This window comes from Triticum aestivum, chromosome 4D, assembly GCF_018294505.1.
Source record: "Triticum aestivum cultivar Chinese Spring chromosome 4D, IWGSC CS RefSeq v2.1, whole genome shotgun sequence".
NCBI lineage: Eukaryota > Viridiplantae > Streptophyta > Magnoliopsida > Poales > Poaceae > Triticum > Triticum aestivum.
The window spans coordinates 504159830-504177599 of NC_057805.1; the positions used below are offsets into that span (position 1 = coordinate 504159830).

At 48.0% G+C, this 17770-nt stretch overlaps 1 protein-coding gene across 1 annotated transcript; it reads left to right on the forward strand.

Moving 5' to 3' along the window:
- The first annotated feature begins 496 nt into the window (after positions 1-496).
- On the forward strand, positions 497-5242 carry LOC123100633 (probable L-gulonolactone oxidase 4). Its single transcript, XM_044522527.1, has 6 exons — positions 497-1168; positions 1941-2969; positions 4076-4347; positions 4423-4822; positions 4930-4960; positions 4992-5242. The coding sequence occupies exons 1-6, from the start codon at positions 497-499 to the stop codon at positions 5240-5242; spliced, it is 2655 nt and encodes an 884-aa protein (XP_044378462.1).
- The last annotated feature ends 12528 nt before the right edge of the window (positions 5243-17770 follow it).

Here is a 17770-nt window from a genome sequence, read left to right on the forward strand (position 1 = left end):
ATGAAATGTAGTTTCATATTATGTATATATTGGCATCGTAGATGTTGATATTTTTTTAATATAAATTTGGTCATCAACATTGGGTAAGAACGCTTTTTATGAAATGTAGTTTGACTCGGCACAAATCTAATACGGCAGAGTAAAAAGGATGGGAGTACAAGTCGATATATAAAGCCATCAACATTGGGTAAGAAAACTTTTTTCACGGGGAATATTGGGTAAAAAAATTGGTGTCTGTTTGCTCGGTAAGCACGCACCCACCGTAGACAGGTAATCTTCATCAGCTAAACATGTGGGTTTGTGACCAATCCATTGACTTTAGATGCTTCTCCACTAGGCTCATACCAGGCGCGAAAGTGCCTAGCTAGTTTAACAAGTGAGGAATAATCTGCTGCGCACCGTGCCGTGAGCTTCCATCACCTAGCTATATAGCTAGCTAGCATTCAAGGTCGAAGACATTATTAGTAGTTGTGACGAGACTAGCAAGGGCTGAGCAATGGACGACGGTGGCCGGGTGCTGACAGTTCCCCTCCTGGTGCTCCTGCTGGTCAGCCTCGCTGGCTCGAGCCCTCCGCCGGCGCCGGTGGTCTGTGCCCACGGCACGTCCGATTGCACTGTCTCCAACGCGTACGGCTCCTTCCCGGACCGCACCGTCTGCCACGCCGCCAACGCCACCTTCCCGCGCACCGAGAAGGAGCTAGTTGCGGCCGTGGCAGCAGTGGCGGCGGCCAAGCGCAAGGTGAAGGTGGCCACCAAGCACTCCCACAGCTTCCCCAAACTGGCCTGCCCCGGCGGCCGCGATGGCACGATCATAAGCACGGAGCGCCTCAACCGGGTGGTAAGCGTGGACGCCGTCAAGGGGCTTATGACGGTGGAAAGCGGCATGGTGCTCCGCGACCTGATCCAGGCGGCTGCCGAGGCAGGGCTCGCGCTGCCGCACTCGCCGTACTGGTCAGGGCTCACCATCGGAGGCCTGCTGGCCACGGGCGCGCACGGCAGTTCGCTCAAGGGTAAGGGTGGCGCCGTTCACGAGTACGTGGTTGGGATGAGGATCGTCACGCCGGCGCCGGCGAGCCAAGGGTTCGCGGTGGTACGGGAGCTCTGCGCCGACCATCCTGACCTCAACGCGGCCAAGGTCTCCCTCGGCGTCCTTGGCGTCGTTTCCCAGGTACGCCTTTGCCCTTTGCGGTTGCTTAGGATTCAGGCATGCATCAATTTCTCGACGGATTTTTGTGCGCGGGCGAGCCAAGGATTTTCCTTTTGCGAGGGACATCAGGGACTAGGTTAACCGTTGACACACCTTCAAATTGTCGAACGCAACCGCGCCAATTACACGCGTTATATGCTTTTCCTTTTTCCTATTCGTTTTTCCTTTTTCAAAAACTGACGACCATATATTAAGTATCACAAGCTCTTAAAATACATATTTATAGAAATTGAAAATTACACCAGAATTCATGAGGAACTGAAGTCTTCTTTCTCCTGCATACACTCGCAGCACGTCGTGAGCAAAACTCGTTGCCGTTTCTGGGTCTCTGCCTCAATGGAGAAACTTGTTAAAACCTTTGTTCGTCGTCGTCAGAACTGGAGCTGGAGGACCAAGGCACATAGTTGTGCCATCTGCTCTATAGAGGGGGAGGGGGCGTGATCTTAACGTGGAGGAGGTAGATCGACGACGCCGGTTTAGCTCCTAGGGTTCCACGGGAGGGAGGGAGAAGGGAGGAAAACTTTTCATGTAAGCCTTCTCTCAAAGTCTCACTCATTTCAGTTTGAGTGATTAGGATTTAGGCGTTGATGTGCGTGCCTTATGGCTCAAGGGTTAATTCTTGAAGTAGTACTAAAGACATTTAAAAGTTCAATTAATTAGTTTTAAGGTATATATAATAAATTAATTAATCAATCCTTTCTCATAGAATTTTCATAGCAATGTGTATGTGCAGGTTACACTGGCCTTACAACCGATGTTCAAGCGGTCGGTGACGTTCGTGACGCGTGACGACTTGGACATTGTAGAGCAGGCATCCAAGTGGAGCGACCTGCATGAGTTCGGTGATATGGCATGGTTGCCACAACAGGGCAAGGTTATTTACCGCGAGGACGACCGCATGTCCATCGAGTTGATGGGCGACGGCCTCAATGACTACCTAGCCTTCCGCTCCACCCCAACGGCAGTGCTCATCAACGCCAGAGTCGCCATGGAGCCTCTTGAGAAGAACATCAATGCCATTGCTCGGTGCAAGGCCGCTGAGGCGACAATATCATTGTTTGAGATGGCAGCATACGGCTACTCCAACAATGGCAGCTTGTTCACTGGGTACCCTGTGGTGGGGTTTCAACACCAGATCCAAGCTTCTAGCGGATGCATCGGCAGCTCAAAAGATGCGCTCCTCACCTCATGCGCATGGGACCCGCGCATCGAGGGAACCTTCTTCTACAGCAATGGCTACAGCATTGCGCTCTCTAGGGTGTCGGCATTCATCGCCGACATGCAGCAACTCCGTGACCGCAGCCCGCTGGCCTTCTGCGGAATCGATGCTAGTGTGGGTATGCTCCTCCGCTACGTCAAAGCATCCTCCGCCTACCTCGGCAAGCCAGAGGACTCGATCGACTTTGATATAGCCTACTATCGGAGTTACACCAAGGGTGAGCCCAACCCACACTCTGATGTATTCGACGAGCTCGAGCAGATGGCACTGCACAAGTATGACGCCATCCCACACTGGGGCAAGAACCGCAACTTTGCCTTTGAGGGCGCCATTGCCATGTACCCCAAGGCAGGTGAGTTCCTGGAGGTGAAGGGCAGGTACGACCCCGACGGGATCTTCTCCAGCGAGTGGAGCGACCAGGTGCTCGGCATCAATGGGAGCCCGGTCATTGTCGAGAGGCGTTGCGCCATCGAGGGGCTTTGCATCTGCTCAGAAGACTCGCACTGTGCACCGGAGGAGGGCTACTACTGCCGCCCGGGGAAGGTGTACACGGAGGCGAGGGTCTGCTCGTTCGAACCCATCTCGCACTGTGCACTGGAGGAGGGCTACTACTGCCACCCGGGGAGGTGTACACGGAGGCGAGGGTCTGCTCCTTCGAACCGGCCATCTGATGAATTGTTTTTCTTTAGATGGCAGCTTTGAAATTATTTCTACAACGTGCCCTTGGATAATATCGTGAACATGAATAATGCTTTTGCCTTCCAGGTCCTATCCTATGCGAAGGTTGTTACTTCACTTGTTGTAACTCAACTCCCACGTTCGTTCGTATGGGAAAGGCAAATGATTCTGGTCGGGCGTCCGGCCGAGCGCAGCGCCGGTCGCTCGCTCACGTGACACGCGGCAACGGGCCAACGCACCGCTCACGCTCCCTTATCTATTCACACGAATGGTTGCTCCTCGTCCACGCATTTTTCTCCTCGCGCAACACGTCTTCTTCTCTACCATCTTTTCTATAACTTCCACCTCCTGCCATGGAACTGCCAACCCCGTCGTGGCACTTCTCCATCTCAAAGGGCCATCGATGCACAAGGGGATGGGAGGAGTTGACTCCTTTGGAGACACCGCGAGCCCGAGTCTCCAAAGCAACTCTAGCAGACCCCTTAAATTGCCCCGACCCGCAAAATAATCGCCAGTTTACGGTTTTGGACGGAAAAAGTGACTCGAACAGGAAACTTAAAAGCGTCCGACCCGTAAAAAAATTGTGGGGCGCGGTAAAATACCCCTCCGACCCGCGAAAACACAGCCCCCCCCCCCCCCAACCCGTCGGTGCCATGTATCCCGCGGAAGCGGTTGGCGGGAGGGACATTTCAGCTCGCGCGCTCCCCCACATCCCCTCCCGCAGACGCCCGCCACCGTCGCCGCTAGCCGCCGCCTATGATTTCGGCCATTCCGGCCAGCGGAATTGCGCCGCCCGCCTCGGATCCGACGAGCCGAGCCACTGCGACGTTGCCGCCGCCCCGGATCGACCGCGTCGAGCTGCCGCCCGCCCCGGATTCGCCGAACCGCCACCCCGGTGAGCCATTTTTCCCTCACCTTGAGCTCGGCCGTAAAAAATTCGTTGATGCGATCTTCGAAGCGGGTTTTTTTAGATGGATTTGAGCCCGTGCGAGCAATTTTTGCTCGAGGATTCATCCTCATCCGACAACTCGGACGTGGAATCGATGCTCGAGCGCCATCGTCAGCAGATGGTCGTGGTGGTCCTAGCCGTGAAGGAGGAGGAGGATCAAAACCTCAAAAGACGGCGAGGTTCGACTGTCGGCCGTCTTTGCATCCCTCGCAACCGCCATCTCAGAAGTATGATGTTGATGCAAGACTACTTCGCTGACAATCCAACATATCCGCTGCACTTCTTCCGGAGAAGGTATTGAATGCGTCGATCACTCTTCGTACAAATCGTGCAAGCTTGCGATGCCAATTGCCGGTTTTTTAATCAAAGGAGAAACGCCGCGGGCTTGTTGGGTTTTAGCACCTATCAAAAAATATCCGCGGCTATGCGTTTGATTGCATATGGTATTCTGGCTGACTATGCCGACGAGTATCTTCGCATTGACGAAGATACTACATTTGAGTCAGTGCGTAGGTTTGCCAAAGTGATGATCCGCGTCTTTGGTCATGTCTATCTTCGTGCACCCAACAAGGAAGACACAATAAAGTTGATGGCAGCAAATGAGAAGCGAGTTTGGCCCGACATGCTAGGAAGCATTGGTTGTATGCATTGGACTTGGAAAAACTGCCCGAAGGCATGGCATGGGCAATTTTGTGGCAAGTCTCGTAAGGCAACAATTGTGCTAGAGGTTGTAGCATCCGAGGATTTATGGATTTGGCATTGTTTTTTGGTATGCCGGGTACTCTCAATGATAACAATGTGTTGCAACGGTCTCATTTGTTTGCTAGACTTGCTAGTGATGATGCTCCTGTTTGCAACTTCATGGTGAATGGGCAGGAGTACACAAAGGGGTACTATCTTGCAGATGGTATTTACCCTCTTGTTGTACATTAGTGAAGAGCATCAAAAGCCCAAAACCAAATGGCATACTGAATTTGCAAAGGTGCAAGAGGCTACCCAGAAAGATATAGAAAGAGCCTTCGAGATTTTGCAAACTAGATTTGCCATTGTTCGTGGTCCTGCTTGTTTTTGGGACAAGAAAACCCTGAGCAACATCCTGATATGTTGTGTCATTCTTCACAACATGATCATCGAAGATGAGAGGGACTTGAACTTGGAGTTCTTCACGACAATGTCGGTAGCCGTGTGAAGCTAGCTAGAGACCCTGACCGCATACAATCATTTCTTCAGACATACCGGCAGGTTGAAGATGCAGACACCCACCATCGGCTCCAAGAGGATCTCATTGAGCACCATTGGCAGAGGCATGGCCAAAGGCATTGAGCACATTTGCCAAAGGCACCGGCCAATTTTACATTCATTTCATTTAATTCATGTGTGATTAGTATCATTGTTGTATTCGGTGTTGGATTAATTATGCATCTATGGGATGCCATTAGTAGGAATTGATTGCAACTAGAACACCTAATTGACATGAACAGAGAAGGGTTTAGGGATCCTTTACATGTCACGGGAGTGGACATGATCGTCTGCTCGGTGCAGGCGTGATGCAGGGGTGATGTAGTCGAAGCAGAGGTTCTCCTTGACGTTCTGTTTCCTTCAGGACGCCACCGGCACTGGCCGGGGACAGCAGTGGCGGCTGGCTTAGGTCTTCCCGTCGCTGCAGCGCTCCCCCTGATCGGGTGGGGTGAGAATATCGGGAGGAGAGTAAACCTTACGTGAATTGTGATCTCGCTGGTGGCCAGCTCTCTCCCATATCCTTTTAATATGGCGCTGGCGACAGGGGACCCAAAACCTGAGTTGGTTTTTGGGCGCCCCCGATCAGGGCGCGTTAGTTCTGATCGAGGCTCACGTACGTTGGTACGTGGACCCCTTCACTTATCGTTATCCCCTTATTTTTTCTGTTAGACTAATAGATCTAACTGGCCTGTTAAGCCGTCAGATCAAAACCAACATTCTCCCCCTTGATCGTTAGGCTTAACTTCATTTGCCCATTCTACATAGGAATGATGTACAAAAGTGAGGTGTTACAACAGCTCGAAACGCCATAGAACCTCAACACTTATAGCACACCCGCCTATTTTGAAATGGAAAACATTTTGGTAATTGGGGAGTGGTTTATTTTAATGGTCCTCTTATTCCAGAATCATAAGGCTTCCAGTAGTCCCATGCCGGCAACATGCTCACGAAAAATACTGGGTGGTAAGCCTTTTGTTAGCGGATCCGCAAGCATATGCTTCATTCTTATATGTTTAACATCAATTGTTTGATCCTGGATTCTATCTTTCACAACACGATACTTTATGTCAATGTGTCTGGCAGCACTACTTGACCTGTTGTTACTCGTATAGAAAACTGCGGGTCCATTATCACAGTACAATAAAATTGGTCTAGATATGCTGTCAACCACTTTAAGTCCGGGAATAAAATTCTTTAGCCATACAGCCTGCCCGGTGGCCTCATAACATGCTACAAATTATGCTTGCATCGTAGATCCAGCAGTTAACGTTTGTTTGGAGCTTTTCCACGATATAGCTCCTCCCGCGAGTGTGAATATATAACCTGACATGGATCTCTTACTATCCACACACCCGGCAAAATCAGAGTCTGAATAACCAACAATTTCTAGGTTATCAGTTCTTTTATATGCAAGCATGAAATCCTTAGTCCCTTGCATATAACGCAAGACTTTCTTTGCGGCCTTCCAGTGGTCCGATCCTGGATTTGATTGGTATCTGCCAAGCATCCCGGTTATAAAACATAAATCTGGGCGTGTACACACTTGAGCATACATGATACTTCCGACAGCTGCAGCATAAGGAACAGACTTCATCTGATCAGTTTCACACTGGTTCCTTGGACATTGAAATGTCCCAAACTTATCGCCCTTAACTATAGGAGCAGGTGAGGGTGAGCACTTATGCATATTGAATTTTTTCAGTACTCTTTCAAAGTATGCCTTTTGAGATAGTCCTAACGTTCCTCTGGATGCCGAGGACATACGAGGATTCACCAAGATCTTTCATATCAAAATTGGATGACAGAAAATTCTTGGTCTCATGCAGCGTATCCTTATCGCTACATGCCAACAATATGTCATCAACGTATAGGACTAAAAATGTGAACCTACTGTCTTTAAACTTAACGTATATGCAGTTGTCCACAACATTTTCGGTGAAACCAAAAGTTTTGATAATTTTATCAAACTTGAGGTACCACTCTCTTGAAGCTTGCTTCAAGCCATAAATTGATTTCTTTAGACGACATGCTAAATGTTCTTTTCCTTCCACAACAAAGCCTTCTGGCTGAGCCATGTAAACGTTTTCTTTTAAGTCTCCATTCAGAAATGTCGTTATAACATCCATTTGGTGTAGTTCTAGGTCGTAATGAGCTACTAATGCCATTGTGATTCTAAAAGAATCCTTGGTTGACACAGGAGAGAAGGTTTGCTTATAATCAATGCCTTCTCTGTGTATACCCTTTTGCCACTAGCCTTGCCTTGAACCGTTCGACATTCCCTTTGGAATCATACTTGGTTTTGTAGACCCACTTGCAGCCTACTTTCTTAGCTCCATCGGGAACTTCTACTAAGTCCCAAACGTCGTTTGAGCCCATAGACTTCAACTCGTCTTCCATGGCAACCAACCACTAGGACGAATTTTCGCTTTTAATGGCTTCCTTATAAGAGGTTGGATCCTCCACCTTTCCCAGATCATTCATATCCTCAAGCAAGTATGTGATATAATCATCTGATATGGCTTTCTTTCTCTCACGACGTGGCCTGCCCACAGGAGGAGGTGGTGGAGGAGCATCATAGTTCTGAGGGTCATCTTCATTACGCGACTGTTGATCCTCTTCACCTTCTGGATTGACATTAGTCTCGGGATCACCATCAGCCTCAGGACCTGAAACTAGATTGAGGATTAGCTTGAGACGTCACTACACTTTGTAGTGGCAAAACAATCTCTTGAATAGTCGGGGATGGAACACACACCCGTTTCTCCTCAAGATTGATCTCCCTTATTTCGGTGGCTTCGTTATCCTCAAAAAATACTGCTTGTCGAGTCTCCACATACTTGGTGGTGTGACTTGGACAATAGAAACGATATCCCTGAAGGAAATATGCCCTAGAGGCAATAATAAAGTATTATATATTTCCTTATATCATGATAAATGTTTATTATTCATGCTAGAATTGTATTAACCGGAAACATAATACATGTGTGAATACATAGACAAATAGAGTGTCACTAGTATGCCTCTACTTGACTAGCTCGTTAATCAAAGATGGTTATGTTTCCTAGCCATAGACATGAGTTGTCATTTGATTAACGGGATCACCTCATTAGGAGAATGACGTGATTGACATGACCCATTACGTTAGCTTAGCACCCGATCGTTTTGTATGCTGCTACGCTTTCTTCATGACTTATACATGTTCCTATGACTATGAGATTATGCAACTCCCGTTTACCGGAGGAACACTTTGTGTGCTACCAAACGTCACAACATAACTGGGTGATTATAAAGGTGCTCTACAGGTGTCTCCAAAGGTACTTGTTGGGTTGGCGTATTTCGAGATTAGGATTTGTCACTCCGATTGTCGGAGAGGTATCTCTGGGCCCACTCGGTAATGCACATCACTATAAGCCTTGCAAGCATTGTGACTAATGAGTTAGTTACGGGATGATGTATTACGGAACGAGTAAAGAGACTTGCCGGTAACGAGATGGAACTAGGTATCGAGATACCGACGATCGAATCTCGGGCAAGTAACATACCGATGACAAAGGGAACAACGTATGTTGTTATGCGGTCTGACCGATAAAGATCTTCGTAGAATATGTGGGAGCCAATATGGGCATCCAGGTCCCGCTATTGGTTATTGACCGGAGAGGTGTCTCGGTCATGTCTACATAGTTCTCGAACCCGAAGGGTCCGCACGCTTAACGTTATGATGACAGTTTTATTGAGTTTTGATGTACCGAAGGAGTTCGGAGTCCCGGATGAGATCGGGGACATGACGAGGAGTCTCGAAATGGCCGAGACGTAAAGATCGATATATTGGACGACTATATTCGGACTTCGGAAAGGTTCCGAGTGATTCGGGTATTTTTCGGAGTACCGGAGAGTTACGGGAATTCGTATTGGGCCTTAATGGGCCATACGGGAAAGGAGAGAAAGACCCCAAAGGGTGGCCGCACCCCTCCCCATGGGCTAGTCCGAATTGGACTAGGGAGGAGGGGCGCCCCCTTCCTTCTTTCTCCTTCCCCCTTCCCTTCTCCTACTCCCACAAGGAAAGGAGGAGTCCTACTCCCGGTGGGAGTAGGACTCCCCCCTTTGGCGCGCCTCTTCCCTTGGCCGGCTGCCTCCTCCTTGCTCCTTTATATACGGGGGCAGGGGGGCACCCCATAGACACAACAATTGATCCTTGAGATCTTTTAGCCGTGTGCGGTGCCCCCCTCCACCAGATTACACCTTGATAATACCGTTGCGGAGCTTAGGCGAAGCCCTGCGTCGGTGGAACATCATCATCGTCACCACGCCGTCGTGCTGACGAAACTCTCCCTCAACACTCGGCTGGATCGGAGTTCGAGGGACGTCATCGAGCTGAACGTGTGTAGAACTCGGAGGTGCCGTGCGTTCGGTACTTGATCGGTCGGATCGTGAAGACGTTCGACTACATCAACCGCGTTGTGATAACGCTTCCGCTGTCGGTCTACGAGGGTACGTGGACAACACTCTCCCCTCTCGTTGCTATGCATCACCATGATCTTGCATGTGCGTAGGAATTTTTTTTTGAAATTACTACGTTACCCTACAATCCCTTTCCCCTATGAGAGTATCCAATGAAGAAACAACTAACTGTCTTTGGATCTAATTTCTTAAGTTGTGGATTGAAAATTCTAGCCTCAGCAGGACAGCCCCCATACACGTAAGTAATTCAAGCTCGGTTTCTTTCCCGTCCACATCTCGTAAGGTGTGTTCGGTGCTGCTTTAGTAGGAGCGAGATTTAGCACATGTGCGGCCGTCTTTAATGCCTACATCCATAGGCTGACTGGTAAACTTGCATGACTGAGCATGCATCACACCATGTCCATAAGTGTGCGGTTTCGGCGTTCAGCCACGCCATTTTTTTGAGGTTCACCAGGCATTGAATACTGGGCAACAATTCCATTCTCAGAGAGAAACTTAGCAAAAGGTCCTGGAATTTGCCCATAAGGGGCATGCCTACCATAATACTCCCCCGCAATCTGATCGTACAACTTTTATTTTAGCGTTTAGTTGGTTCTCAACTTTGGCTTTGAACACTTTGAATTTGTCCAAAGCTTCCGATCGATCACGTATAGGATAAATATATCCGTATCGAGAAAAGTCGTCTGTGAAGGTAATGAACGAATCAAAACCATCCATTGACTTAACATTAAGGGGTCCACATATGTCAGTGTGTATGAGTTCAAGGACACCCGTGGCTCTTACCGCTCCTTTCTTAATCGTTTTTGTGTATTTACCTTTTATACAGTCAATGCATTTGTCTGCATCAGAGAAGTCTAACGGAAGGAGTACGTCATTTTTAATAAGTCTTTCAATTCTCCCCCTCGAAATGTGGCCTAAACGACGGTGCCACAATTTCGAAGAGGTACTCGTACCCTTCCATTTTTTTCTCATTATTACATATATCACTCACATGCAGGATAGAATCATTCAATGATAACATATATAATTGGCCTCGTCTGACGCCGAGGCCTACGTTCTTATTACAATAATTCAAAACAAATTGTTTGTTCCCAAACTTGCTCTCAAACATGTTATCATCTAGGCAAGAGACAGAAATCATATTCCTACTTAAGGTAGGGACATAAAGAACATTATTTAAATGAAGACGGAAGCCAGTGTGGAGTTCTAAGGTGATTGACCCTATGGCTTCAACATCAACTTCAACTCCATTTGCCACCTTAAGTCTTCTTGCCCCCCTTGCCATGGTTTGGATTATATTTGAGTCCTGCATAGAATTGGCAACGTGAGAAGTTGCACCTGAATCAATCCACCAAGAGGTAGTAGAGTAATCAACATATAACATTTTATCAACGAAAGTAATTTCATCAGTACCTTTCTTCATCAACAATTTGAGAAATTCTGGACAGTCTTTCTGATAATGACCCTCATGCTTGCAGAAGTTGCACTTGTTGTCTTTAGGCTTATCGTCCGCCTTCTCCTTTGCTTTATATGAGTTTGATGAATTTGTCTTAAAGAACTTCTTTTGTGGCTGCTGCTTAGAAGAGCTTGCTCCATCGTGTTTTCTCTTGGAGGAACCAACCAAAAAGGCTTGGTCCTTTCCTTGCCTCTTAATCCTCTCTTCTTCCTCGACAATTCTTGGAGATATCTCCGCGATTGTCCATTTCTCTTTAAGAGAGTTATAGTTAATCTTAAATTGATCAAACTCTTCAGGGAGGGAGTCCAAGATCATGATGACAAGGAGATTGTCATTGAGCTCACATTGTAATGCCTTCAATTTGTTACAAGCATTCACCATCTTTAAAATGTGAGCCCTGACATCACCATCATTATTATACTTCCCAAGCAGCTTGTGAAAAAGTTCTTGCACATAAACCTTGTCGGAGCCTTTGAATTGCTCCTCCAGGGCTGCCATGAATTCCTTAGGAGTATCTTTATTGGGTAGTGCCCCAATTATGTCAGGTGATATAGATGATCTCATCACAAGCATAACAATGTGATTTGATTTTTCCCATATCTCCATCTTGGAATCATAAGTTTTCTTTAGTCCAGCATACCCCGTGACACCAGCAGTGGGAGCCACGGGTTTATCCTCCCGTAAAGCATAATCAAACTGATGGACGGCTAGGCATAATTCCATCGAGTTCTTCCAATGAGGGAAGTTACTACATGTCAACGGTTCGACAGTAAACGCAGCGGAAGCTGTAACGGACATGAAAGAATTTATGAGTAATTAACATGAATATGAAATTTTATGTTGGCAAAATAAAATAGACATGCCATGTATTTAATTTCAACTCCATGTCAAAACACCGTTGGGCAGAAAAAACATGGAATTAAAATATCATAAGTGATGACTCATAATAATAAAACAGCATTGGTCCGAATTAAAATCAGAGCCATTTCATTCTCAATTTAGACATCAACATAAGAAAAATATCATTATTTTTTTATGTCTAAAAATTCATCATGCAAACACATAATAAATCCTGAACAAAATATCTCGTTGGTTCAATTTTACCCAGAATACTAATGTGTTCATTATATTTTTTTAGGCATTTTCTGTTTTAAACAATGCAAAACATAAAAGATATTAACTTAAAATCACCGGGTCAAACAGAAAATAACTAAAACTTGAAGTGGGCCCAAAACCCACGGTTAGACTAAATGTAGCCTAGCCCAGCAGCTAAATATGTAAAAAAACAATTGCTGCTGGTAATTCATAAACGGGCCGAAACCCGTGGCCTAGAAGAGGCCGGCCCAACTTGTTGCTCGGTGCGCTGAGAGTCGTCCGATCGAAACGGACGCTCCAGAGATAACCCGAGCAGGCTAACCCTAGCATTCATGGGGAAAAAATTTGTCCCGCACTCATTCCCGATCACGCTGGCTCCATTTCGAGGTCGACGGTGGCGACGAAGCGCCGGCCACCCCAATCCATACCGACGCGGCGGCGGTGCTCGCCGGAGGCACTACTAGAAAAAGGCTTATCCTCAATATCTCTACTAGTGGCGCACCATGAATCAGGTGCACCATTGCTATGTTTTTACTAATGGCGCACCACATGAGCAGTGCGCCATTGCTTTTTTTTTGGTCCATCCCCCCACCACCAGACATAGCAGTGGCGCACCACACCTAGGTGCACCACTGCTATGCTACATAAGGAGTGGCGCACCTAGGCGTGGTGCGCCATTGCTATGTCTGGTGGGGGTGTGCCTGCGTGTGTGTGTGAGGTTAGTAATGGCGCACCCTCCCTGGTGCGCCATTGCTAGGGTTAGCAATGGCGCATCAGGAAGGGTGCGCCATTACTAACGTCTCACACCCGATGGATCGCCTTTTAGGTTTTTAAAAAATAAAAGATTCAAAAAATATATTAAAAAAACAGATGCCCTTGTGTTATGTGTTCTAGTTGTTAGGAAAATTAACCAACATGAATTTTGAATTCTTTTGCAAAAGGTCGCCGTGTTTCGGTAAAATGGCCGTAACTTTTGCATACGACCTCCGATGAAAAAGTTTTTTATATGAAAAATCATCTACTCGAAAAGTTACATCCAAATTCAACTGGCTATGCCCGTTATCGATTTTCTAGAATCCTCAAAAACCTAACAGAAAAAAGTTACGATGCTTTTAAGATTTGGAGGCAAAAAATGCAAGAAATAAATAAATTAGCAATGGCGCACTAGTGCATGGTGCGCCACTGCTATTTTCCCGCCTACAAAATTCAGCGGCCTACAAAAATAAAAAACAAGTTAGCAATGGCGCACCTTATGAAGAATGCGCCACTACTATTTTCCCGCCTTCACAATTCAAAAAATTCAAAAAAAATAAAAAAATTAGCAATGGCGCATCAGTGAATAGTGCGTCACAACTATTTTCCCGCCTTCACAATTCAAAAAAATAGCAATGGCGCACCAGTGCACGGTGCGCCACTGCTAAGTTGGGACAGAAGTTTAAAAGGGCCGGCCAGCCACTTACCCCTTCATTCTTCTCCTCCTCTCCTCCACTCCATCTCCTCCTCTCCTCCTCTCCTCCACTCCATCTCCTCCTCTCCGGCGACCTCCTCCTCCTCACGGTGCTCCTCCTCCGGTGACCTCCTCCTCACGGTGCTCCTCCTCCGGCGACCTTCTCCTCCCTCCTCTCCTCCTCACGGTGCTCCTCCTCCCTCCTCTCCTCCTCACGGTGCTCCTCCTTCCTCTCCTGCTCACAGTCCTCCTCCTCCTCTCCGGCGACCTCCTCCTCCCTCCTCTCCTGATCCTCACGGTCTCTCCTCCCTCCTCTCCTCCTCACGGTCTCTCCTCCCTCCTCCTCTACTTCCGGCCACATGTGGAGCTCCCCCGGCACAAAGAACGTACCAGATCCAGGTTGAGAACGAAATTTGAAATAAATTCAAGCCAAAAAACGAGCAAAAAACAAGCCAAAAAAATGAGCCAGATCTAGATCCAAATTCAAAATTCAAAAATAGCAATGGAGCACGGTGGGGGTTAGATGGTGCGCCACTACTATTTTCCCGCCTTCAAAATTCAAAAAAAATCAAAAAAATTCAAAAAAAAGTTACCAGTGGCGCACCTGTAGCAATAGTAATGGCGCACTACAAGGTGCGCCACTGTTACCTGCAATACTAATGGCGCACCAGAGTTGCGCCATTAGTATTTATTACTAGTGGCGTGGTAATAGTGGCGCACCTATAGTGCGCCATTAATGGCAAAAATAGGTGCGCCACTAACAGTCCTTTTCTAGTAGTGAGGAGCGGGCGCAGGACTAAGTCCGCGCGCTCTCCCGTCGAGCATGGCGGCCGGGTCATGTCCGAGCGGGGCGGGGAGGAGCACCCCGGCGGGATGGTGCACGCCAGTGGGCCAGCGGCCTTCTGAACGGCGACGTCGAGGCACGGCGGCCCACGGCGTCCTACCGCACTATCTCTCCGTTGGGAGGGAGCGGCGTGGCGTTCCGTGCGCCGACCTGAGGGACGGCGGTGTCGCGGCGTCTCCGCCCTCGCACTGCGGTGGACGCAGTGCGGCCCCCGAAGGGAAAAGGCGGCTACGCGGCGCATTAGGTGAGGATTCTCCTCATTTCTTCTCCAATTCGTGTACATTAGTGCTTGATTTGGGGGAAAAACAATCCTAATTTCAGAATTAGGGTTCTACCGAATTGGGGAAAACAAAAAACTAGGGTTCTTGAACAAGGGGTTTGCTACTGTTGGCGTACGTGTATCCCTCTACCTTCTAACTTGCTAATTCAAACGGAATCAACACTTAAAAACGATCAATTTCAATTAACAGGAACTTAATCATGAGCATGAATTCTTCAGAAGCATAAGTAAAACTGATTAGGCATAATAGGCAGTAGAGATCCGTTGCAAATTAGTATATAACATGATGATTTACAGAGGGCATCAAGATAGTAGCATGCATATTTGGGCTAACCAGGGGCTAAAACTTTCAATCTTGATCATGAACCCTAAACCTGACATTGATCTAAACATGATAGTGATCTACTGATCAACAATAAAGGGATCTATTGCAATCAAAATTGGCAATTGATACCATTGTTGGATTAATTATGCATCTATGGGATGCCATTAGTAGGAATTGATTGCAACTAGAACACCTAATTGACATGAACAGAGAAGGGTTTAGGGATCCTTTACATGTCACGGGAGTGGACATGATCGCCTGCTCGGTGCAGGCGTGATGCAGGGGTGATGTAGTCGAAGCAGAGGTTCTCCTTGACGTCCTATTTCCTTCATGACGCCACCGGCACTGGCCGGGGACAGCAGCGGCAGCTGGCTTAGGTCTTCCCGTTGCTGCAGCGCTCCCCCTGATCGGGTGGGTGAGAATATCGGGAGGAGAGTAAACCTTACGTGAATTGTGATCTCGCAGGTGGCCAGTGTTGGGGATCGTTGCAGAATTTTAAAATTTTCTACGCATCACCAAGATCCATCTATGGAGTTTACTAGCAATGAGGGGAAAGGAGTGCATCTACATACCCTTGTAGATCGCGAGCGGAAGCGTTCAAGTGAACGGGGTTGATGGAGTCGTACTCGTCGTGATCCAAATCACCGATGACCGAGCACCGAACGGACGGCACCTCCGCGTTCAACACACGTACGGAGCAGCGACGTCTCCTCCTTCATGATCCAGCAAGGGGGAAGGAGAGGTTGATGGAGATCCAGCAGCACAACGGCGTGGTGGTGGAAGTAGCGGGGATCCCGGCAGGGCTTCGCCAAGCGCAAGCGGGAGAGAGAGGTGTCACGGGAGGGAGAGGGAGGCGCCAGGGGCTAGGGTACAACAGCCCTCCCTCCCCCCCCCCTTATATAGGCCCCCTGGGGGGGCGCCGGCCCTGGGATCCCATCTATGGGGGGCGGCGGCCAAGGGGGGGAACTTCCCCCCCAAGTCAGGTGGGGCGCCCCCCACCCCCAGGGTTTCCAACCCTAGGCGCAGGGGGAGGCCCATGGGGGGCGCACCAGCCCACTAGGGGCTGGTTCCCCTCCCAATTCAGCCCATGGGGCCCTCCGGGATAGGTGGCCCCACCCGGTGGACCCCCGGGACCCTTCCGGTGGTCCCGGTACAATACCGATAACCCCCAAAACTTTCCCGGTGGTCGAAACTGGACTTCCTATATATAATTCTTCACCTCCGGACCATTCCGGAACTCCTCGTGACGTCCGGGATCTCATCCGGGACTCCGAACAACTTTCGGGTTTCCGCATACTAATATCTCTACAACCCTAGCGTCACCGAACCTTAAGTGTGTAGACCCTACGGGTTCGGGAGACATGCAGACATGACCGAGACGCCTCTCCGGTCAATAACCAACAGCGGTATCTGGATACCCATGTTGGCTCCCACATGTTCCACGATGATCTCATCGGATGAACCACGATGTCGAGGATTCAATCAATCCCGTATACAATTCCCTTTGTCAATCGGTACGTTACTTGCTCGAGATTCGATCGTCGGTATCCCAATACCTTGTTCAATCTCGTTACCGGCAAGTCACTTTACTCGTACCATAATGCATGATCCCGTGGCTAACTCCTTAGTCACATTGAGCTCATTATGATGATGCATTACCGAGCGGGCCCAGAGATACCTCTCCGTCATACGGAGTGACAAATCCCAGTCTCGATCCGTGCCAACTCAACAGACACTTTCGGAGATACCCGTAGTGCACCTTTATAGTCACCCATTTACGTTGTGACGTTTGGTACACCCAAAGCACTCCTACGGTATCCGGGAGTTGCACAATCTCATGGTCTAAGGAAATGATACTTGACATTGGAAAAGCTCTAGCAAACGAACTACACGATCTTTTGTGCTATGGTTAGGATTGGGTCTTGTCCATCACATCATTCTCCTAATGATGTGATCCCGTTATCAATGACATCCAATGTCCATAGTCAGGAAACCATGACTATCTGTTGATCAACGAGCTAGTCAACTAGAGGCTTACTAGGGACGCGTTGTGGTCTATGTATTCACACATGTATTACGATTTCCGGATAACACAATTATAGCATGAACAATAGACAATTATCATGAACAAGGAAATATAATAATAACCATTTATTATTGCCTCTAGGGCATATTTGCAACAGCCAGCTCTCTCCCGTATCCTTTTAATATGGCGCTGGCGACAGGGGACCCAAAACCTGAGTTGGTTTTTGGGCGCCCCCGATCAGGGCGCGTTAGTTCTGATCGAGGCTCACGTACGTTGGTACGTGGACCCCTTCACTTATCGTTATTCCCTTATTTTTTCTATTAGACTAATAGATCTAACTGGCATGTTAAGCCGTCAGATCAAAACCAACATTCGGAACAATTGTTGTAACGAATTATTAGTTTTATTTGGTGACTTGAATAATGTAATTTGGATTCATAATATTCACATTTTATATTATTTGAGATATGTGTTAAATTCTAAAAATCACGCGTTTTGCGGGCTCGAGCGGGCTGCGGCTGAACATAACCCGCGTAGCGGAACCGTA